Genomic DNA, 8879 nt, shown 5'->3' with positions numbered 1-8879 from the left:
TTTCTTGTTTTGGTCCATAATAACATCTCGGAAAGTTGCCTACCCTATAATCTTAGCAACAGTAGTACCTGTACTTGTATTCCATTGCCAGAGTTAGGCCTATCGCTTATACCTTTCAAGTCGTCCGTTTCTGGTAAAGGGACCTTTACCTCAAATTGATAGATTTATGCTTCTCCATCATCCTACAAAGTTTGGTCCATCATCACGGAATCACCGTATATATACATATCTTTACAGGCGGCGACGCCTATAACTTTGACACTCTGTAGCATCGTTGTATGACGATTCCGGACATGTGTTCTTATGTAAAGCTTGATCTACTAACTCCCCTCTACAACTCATAGCAGTGTGTAACATGAATTCTGAAACAGCCTGTATGACCTCCGAATAGGTTTCCCGAAATTGTTATTCAGGTACCAAGAGCCGAGTAAACAATTACCTTTATGGCATACTTCAGTAAACACCACTAACGATGAAGCTGATTATTCCATTATGAACTAGCGCCAAACTGCGTCTGCTGAACTGGATTTATGTTTAATACTCACACCAATGAAAGAAAAAGAACACGGTGGTGTGACGTATTGTTAAGTGTAGGTTCTTTAGAGGATAGGTCAGTTGCAAAAGGATGAGAGAAGGAATCACTTGTGGACACACCTAAAGGACTGAAATACCAAAATCAAATGTTAAACACTATAGAGCTATTTTCAGAGCTACATATTAATCTAGGATAATGAGTAGTGAAACTCGAGTATCAATTCCGCATCTACATTTCACTCTTCATCAATTTCTTAATGCTTCTGGACGAATGCTTCTGTTCCTTGACAAATATCGAGACATATCCTTCATAGCGACCTTTATAGGGACGAAAAGCAAAGATAATTAACATTATGGGATTTTTTCATAACCATCATATTAACTTAATAGTTTACCTGAAATATGTAATTTACTGGCATTCAGTCTGTTTAATCGTCGACTGGTGTCCTTGGAGAGCACGGCCATTACCGAGATCTGTCATAATGACATTTGACTTCTTTAATCGTCCTGCGCCGTCCTTGAAGTAATGGGAGAAGGAGCCGGCGTTATTATAGTTATCCGTCAATGTCGCAGCCAGGTGTCCATTGTTCCGGCGCGTTTCCGCACGGTAGCGGCAGCGGCCGTGGATAACTGAGTATGTTTTCCCGGCTTGCTGTGGAGTTGACAAATGTCAAGGCAGGGCGACTCGCCCCGCTGTGGCAGATAGGCCGGCGCGCAGGGCCTCCCTGGAATGTGGCTAGGAGCGGCTCACACGCCGTATATATACCGGGCGCCGGGACCCAGACGGCAAGTGTTGTGGGCGACGCAGCGGGACAGCAACAACAGCAGGGACAGCAGCAGACGACGACCACCATGAGGACCCTGGTGAGCCAGCCTTTGTTGTCAGCTAGAGATCTCGCCTGTGCACTCCGTCCCCGTCTTGTGTTCGACTGCAAGTTCTCGGTCGCTGTGTACCTACCGCAAACAATACATTACTATGGGAGACCGATACATCTTTCTATGCATCAACAGTGAGCCACACTGGATGAAACTAGGCATGGATAGTGGAAATTATGCCAAGTGTCTGTCTATTCGCAAAGACGGAGTGAGTCATCTTTTCAGTAGTATCTGTCACATCTACAGCTGTAGGAAAGCGGAGGATCAGCATAGAGCCTTTAAATTTGACAATAGGACCACAAAAAATCGGCAACTCGCTAGCGTTCCTGCTGGAACTTTGATCCATAGGCGTGTGACTATCCGCTGTTACAGAATGTCAGTGTGTTGACTCGACACCATCGCATTAGATAAAAGATGCTATGAATTTTCGATTGTTTGCAAAAGGAACGACTCCAGGTGCTGGATATGGGAATATTCGACACGGTTTGAGTACTGACAAAAATGAGTAAACGTCTTTAACATCGCTTGAGCTGGATTACCTATCATCGTATACTACTACCAAATTTTTGTGGAAGTGGTAAATAAGGTAATTTTTACTAGTACCACTCTCCAGTGAAGGTGACGAATAACGTAACGAATTATTAAAAATGTGGGTTAGTTTGAGGGCATTACACAGCCAACAGCCAATCCTTATAACATGGCATTCATTGGATAGGGGGAAATACAAGCCGTATGGAAATTATTTCTAATCATGTCGTGATACGGATCCTAACAATTTTAGTTCCACCACAGTAGCAGAGATGACACATTCTCAGCCAAGGAGTCTCATACACTTACTTCGATAGACACTAAGGTCTTTGAATACTACTGTTCATTACTCGACGTGATTCATCTGCAGATATTTCGAACTTTCATTCCTCCCAGCTTGCGAGATTTACAGCCTAATATGAGGTGCAGTCTATGGGGCAATTTGGAATTTTTCCTCGCATAAGGCGCAATAATTTAATCTTCCAGAAACGATTTTTGAAGTGCAGAAGGCGCTATGTGAAGCTGCTGCTGCTATTGTTGTTGTTGTCGTTGTTAGTAAGTGTACATGGTCTGTTTCTGGCAATGCAGTTTTACCGTTAGGTGTTTTATTGGTCGGTCATATTCGAAGTGAATAACATTTATCTGCCAATGTCATAGCAGGCGTATATATTCTGATAAAGCAAGATAGTAAAATTGTTTCATATGCGTACAAAGCAAAATGCTATGCTATGCTCGAGACAAAAATTTCAACTTAAGTACTAGTCCCTTGAATTGTGGTTAACTTTGCATCAGTTGAGTTATTGACTTCACAGGTGCTGAAAATAGCTAAAAGAAATTCATTGCTTCGTTCCATTATCGAGGTTAATGGGGCTTCAGTGGTTACAGAGAGAAGCACAGGAATTTAAAGAATAGATGAGACAGACTTGCACATTAGCAAATTATGTCTATGTCATAGGCATTTTTCAAGTGTCATTTCTCTTTTATATCAACGTTATGTGAACATGGGTTTCTTTTCACATATTTCGTCTAATCTTCAGAATGTAAAGGAACTTAAACATTAGCTGCTGTCATCTCGAACTACGGTAACTGGCAAGCCAATGCCTATTGTCGGATATTGCATTTAGGAGAACTGTTAAGGCATGTGATCATGTCTTCCCCTCTTAAGGATAGTTTCTGTACCTCTGTGTATCATGCCGTTACAAGGAAACCTGAGAACAACTAAAAAGTTTCAGAATGCAAATTTTCTTTCATTGGATGTGGAAGGTATGTAGGAAGCCAAAAATACTTTAAGAGAAACGTTGAAAGATGTATTTACCCACGCAGATGGTCGCGCGCATTAGCACTCCACTTCCGTGATTCGGGGAGGCGCGTCGGCCCCGAATGAAATCCGTCCTACGAATGAGCTGTTTAGGCTGCTCCCCACTTCCGACTAGCTGAATACTGGGTTGGTACTCATATCCTATTTCAGCTGCACGATTTGCAAATCCGAAAAGCGTTCTCACACTTTCACATGGGAGAGGGGCGAAGGTGGCGACAGGAAGGCCATCCTTGAACCCTGACACAGTAAAATCCAGATTAACATGCTCACTTCAGCGGATACGAGATAAATGCGAGGGAAAAAATGTATCTATTTATATACCTGAAAGAGAATTTTATTTTTTCTGCGGAGGAAACTGGCTGTAGCGTAAACACAACATATTTTCCAGTGAGTTACAGCTGACAGAAAATTAGATATATATACCGGCAGTTATACCATTGTTGAGAAAAGCAACAGCAACATATTTTAATTTCTGTCCCTACAGGCAGTACTGGCAGCGCTGGTGGCAGTGTGCACGGCAGGTGTGATCCCCGGCTACCCGGGCGCTTACTACCCTGGCGCCTACCCCGGAGCATACCCGGGCGCATACCCTGGAGCGCCGCACGCGGCCCCCGCTGTGCCCGCGGACACCCCTGAGGTAGCTGCAGCCAAGGCGGCGCACTTCGCCGCCGTTGCTCAGGCCACCGCCGCCGCTGGGGGCGCTGCCCATGCCCCAGCTGCCCCTGCATACCCAGGTGCATACCCAGGTGCCTACCCAGGCGCCTATCCTGGAGCCTACCCAGGCGCCCCTCATGCTGCACCTGCTGTGCCCCAGGTGAGTCCGTCCACGTAAGACAGGTGCCATAGTCTATACCTCTTCTGCAGTACAGCATTGAAAAGTGACTCATAGGTAAAAGCACCAAGTATTTTTTTTCTTCTGATTGCTATCAGTTCACAAATAGTTGCTATAGAAAAAAAAATTCCTTAGATACGCTCTTGTGCAGATCCAATCTGAAATGCCCTCATTTTTTGCTACACTGAAGGGAGAGTATAATATTTGGTTTCGCAGTTTGCAAGGGTCAGATCTGATTCTGAGAAATCCGAAAATGTTCACTAAGACCAGGGTACAAATCCACTAGGAGACTGTCAAAAATCTGAATGAACCGATGGGATGGGAAATCAGATATCTGCTATATTCATTGTGAGGCAAGGAGTATGATAAGACTTTAGCCACTCAATCCTCGTTTTTAGAGCGATGTGGCACTGAAAAGCAATGTAATAACAAAGCAAAATTAAGATCTTACTGCTACTTAGGTCTCATATTTTCGACACACGTGGTGGTTCTATAAATGCTATATGTTACTCTTTTTGTTTTAAACAATACAATGATTCTTTTTCTAATAGCCACTGGGAAACTACATGAAAAGGAAGGGAGCGTATGTTAAAATAATTACGAATAGAGAAAAATCTGGACCTATCAGATTATCTAACATAAAATAGAAAATTAATTTCAAATTTTAGAATTCTTTTCATCAAATACGTAAATAATTTAAATATTTTGAAATATTTATTTAGACTGATTATATGAATCTGTCTTACAGATTATGAATAACTCTTGCTTTTGACGTGCTAGTTCTCAGATAGAACACTTGTTTTGAGAATGCATAATTTTTGATACTCCACTATTGGATGGCCTGCTATAGAGGCTTCTTTGGAGAGTGGAAAAACCCGATCTAATTATGCTTTCCTTGGAGCTATCATTATATTTCAGTAGCGTCGAACCAGATAAGGTGCATTTTAATCAAATCCGCAAATCACTTGCCTTCATTGTCAGAAGGGACACGGATCTGGTGCAATTATTGCAACACCAAGACTACGAGGTTGCAATGTCAAGACTTTCGAAATATAGGTTGACTCAGGAGACATACCCCATTCCGAATCGGTTCCGAGATAGAACTCATTTAATATACATTGTGATTTATTTTCGATATTATTCAGACACTGACATTCTTTACAACGTCCCACAATAGTGTAGAGGAAGCTGAGACGAACAGTTTGATACTTGACGCTTTGTGGTCCAAGTCGGGAAACGACTTCAAATTGGTCTACAAACACTACCTAAGTTACAAGACATTCGCAGGTGGGACATTTTCGGTATTCTCGCACTCGCAAAGCGCAAACTATTTGTGTTAGAGAAAAAATGAATATGAATTTTCTTGTGGAAAATTTAATTTAGTTTAGTTTTGTACTCCGACACGTTTTCGTGGGAACGTTTGATTTTCGAGTTATCCAAGAAAAACGTACAAAAGTAGTATTCTGTCTCAGTAACGATTCGGAATAGAATATATGTCCACATGAAGTTTTTTGTTCGAATCACTAATCTTCCTGACGCACCTGTACATACCGCAAATTGAGGATAACCGTTATAGCACGCAAGAGATATATGTTAGTCACGAAAGAGTACACCGCAACTTTCTTGTGACATTATGAAGAAATATCATTTCTCTGATGGTTAAATCGAGTGTAATGGGGCCTACATACCTGGAGACTAACTACGCAGTTTATCAAGTGTGAAGTTTTGGTTGAGTGATGATCTGTGCGAATAATACATGACAACTATGCTGTTCAGGCAGACGTTTAGGATACAAAATGTGCACCACATTCCAGTGGTGTAAAATAAAATGTGCCTCGTACGATGTTCTAAAATAAAAACTCGACGTTCCGGCGCCACTCGGGACTTCTGATGCTGTGCTAAAGAAAGTAAGCAATCTCTGACGAGCATTTCGAAAACAATTAATGAAGCAACAGACCGGTAATTGAAATGCTTGTCTCCATTTCTATGATCCATTTTCACTTTATCGTCCCGAATACCGCCTGACACATCAGAAATTACGATGAAACACAGGGTAAAACTAAATATCTACAACCCACACAAACGCACACAAATCATTCCCTTTCCTGTTTCAGTCGCAAATGGAGTTATATACTTCTGTACATGCCCTGATTTGTCTTTTCTTCGCCATCTCAAAGCGGGATGTACGTTTACGTCAGTAGGACTGTTCTCCAGTCTGTAGAAAATTCCTGTTCTCCAAACTTTCTGAACTTTCTGAATAGTATTTTGTTCAAAAATCATAGTGTTGCCTACAGTGATTTCCATTTGAGTTCACGTAGTATTTCCGCAGTCAGTGTTGATCGAAACTTCCGGTAACAAATCTAGCAGCACATCTCTGTGTTTCTTCGATGTCTTTCTGCGACCTGGTTGCGGTCCCAAACACTCGACCAGTTCTTAAGTATTACGCGAGTCTCCTTTATAGATAAACTACACTTTCGTAGAATTCTTCCAATAAATCGAAGTGCACCATTAGTCTCCTCTGCATCTTACGCGCTCGTTGCATTTCACGTCGCTTTGCCTGGATATTCAACCGGTGTGACTTCAAGTACGACATTTAGAGCATTGTTTTCCCTACCATCAGTTTACATGTTACGACATTTGATGAGCATTCAGCCTCCAGGACAACGTATTTGCTTTTACCACTTAAAATGTTTTAGAGCCACTCACATATCAGGCAGCCTGTTCCGTATGTTCTGGTGTCTGCAGAGTGTCACTGCGCCAAATGAAAGGAAATCATGGAATATGATATCTCCCTGTTGTTCTTCATCCGTGGAACGCCGAACGTCTTGCGAGAAAAGGACAAGCTGCTTTCTAGATCTGTGTTGATCTGCGGAGAGAATTTTGTATCTCTCAAGGAAATTTGTTATGTTCAAATGTAGCATAACGACCACACACCTTCAGTTAACTGTATAAATATTGATTAGGAGGCTAAGTCAGCAGTTAAACTGAGTGTGTGCCGGCCCTTTAACGTGGGTACGCTGCAAGCGGTGGCTAGCCCTGTCACTTTACTGGAGCCACGTGGTTTGCCCGCAGGACACCCCGGAGGTGGCAGCGGCCAAGGCGGCGCACTTTGCGGCTGTAGCGCAGGCGCAGGGCGCCGCCCACGCCCCCGGCGCGCCCTACGGAGTGCCCGGCGCGCCCTACGGAGTGCCCGGCGTGCCCTACGGCGCGCCCCACGCCGCCCCCGGCGTCGGGCCCGGCGGGGTGCCGCAGGACACGCCCGAGGTGGCCGCCGCCAAGGCCGCCCACGCCGCCGCCCACGCGCGCGCCAGCGGCGCCGCCCACGGCCACTACTACGGCTGAGCACGTGACCCGACCGCCGGTCGGCCCGCCCGTCACACCCACCACCGACGCTGAACGCCATGCGACGCCCAGCTACCCCAACACTTCTGAAAGACGACGCTGTCCGCAATTTTTTTTGTACATACGCTTGTTTTTATTTGAGCATAATATATTTTTGCAATGAACTGAACTCTGACTTTTTTTATGCCCACGGCCAAACACAACCTGAACGAATATACACAGAAGAGCATAAGAAACTAGCACACTTGCCTGATATCATGTAGGGCCGCCGCGAGCACCCGGAAGCGCCACAACCAGAACTGGCATTGACTCGACTAATGTCTGAAGCAATAATGGAGGGAACTAATACCATGAATCCTGTAGGGCTGTCCATAAGTCCGTAACAGTACAAGACAGTGGAAAACTCTTCTTAACAGCACGTTACAAGGCATCCCAGATAAGCTCCATAATGTTCATGTCTGGAGAGGTTGGTGGGCATCGGAAGTTTTTAAACTCAGAAGAGAGCTCCTGCAGCACCTCTGTAGATATTCTGGACGTGTGGAGAGTCGCATTGTCCTGCTGGGGTTGCCCGTCGGAATGTGCAAGGGACATGAATGGATGCAGGTGATAAGATAGGATGCTTACGTACGTGTCACCTGTCAGAGTCGTATCTAGACGTATCGGGGGTCCCATACCATCTCAACTGCACAAAAAAATGATTCAAATGGCTCTGAGCACTATGGGACTTAACATCTGAGGTCATCAGTCCCCTACAACTTAGAAGTATTTCAACCTAACTAACCTAAGGACATCACACACATCCATGCCCGAGGCAGGATTCGAACCTGCGACTGTAGCGGTAGCGCGGTTCCAGACTTTAGCGCCTAGAACCGCTCGGCCACTCCGGCCGGCTTTCAACTGCACACTCCCCACATCTTTACCGAGCCTCCACCAACTAGAACAGTCCCCTGCTGACATGCAGTGCCCATGGATTCATGAGGTTGTTCAAAATGTGTGTGAAATCTTATGGAACTTAAATGCTAAGGTCATCAGTCCCTACGTTTACACACTACTTAACTTAAATTATCCTAAGGACAAAGACACACACCCATGCCCGAGGGAGGACTCGAACCTCCGCCGGGATCAGTGGCACAGTCCATCACTGCAGCGCCTTAGACCGCTCGTTCATGAGGTTGTCTCCATACCTGTAGAAATCCATCCTTGAAACGAGACTCGTACTACCATGCAACATGTTTCCAATTATCAACAGTCCAATGTCAGTGTTGACGGGCCCAGGCGAGGAGTAAAGCTTTGTGACATACAGTTATCAAGGGTACACGAGTGCGCCTTTGGCTCCGAAGCCCATATCGATGATGTTCCGTTGAATGGTTCACATGCTGACACTTGCTGATGGCCCAGCACTGAAATCTGCAGCAATGTGTGCAAGAGTTGCACTTCTGTCATGCCGAA

The 8879-nt window shown here is 44.6% G+C and overlaps 1 protein-coding gene across 1 annotated transcript; it reads left to right on the top strand.

Moving 5' to 3' along the window:
- Positions 1-1170: 1170 nt before the first annotated feature.
- Positions 1171-7599, top strand: LOC126252703 (cuticle protein 18.7-like). Its single transcript, XM_049953605.1, has 3 exons — positions 1171-1398; positions 3741-4070; positions 7161-7599. The coding sequence occupies exons 1-3, from the start codon at positions 1171-1173 to the stop codon at positions 7428-7430; spliced, it is 828 nt and encodes a 275-aa protein (XP_049809562.1). The 3' UTR covers positions 7431-7599.
- The last annotated feature ends 1280 nt before the right edge of the window (positions 7600-8879 follow it).

This window comes from Schistocerca nitens, chromosome 4 (genome assembly GCF_023898315.1).
Source record: "Schistocerca nitens isolate TAMUIC-IGC-003100 chromosome 4, iqSchNite1.1, whole genome shotgun sequence".
Taxonomy (NCBI): Eukaryota; Metazoa; Arthropoda; class Insecta; order Orthoptera; family Acrididae; genus Schistocerca; species Schistocerca nitens.
This window is presented reverse-complemented; position numbering and strand designations above follow the sequence as displayed.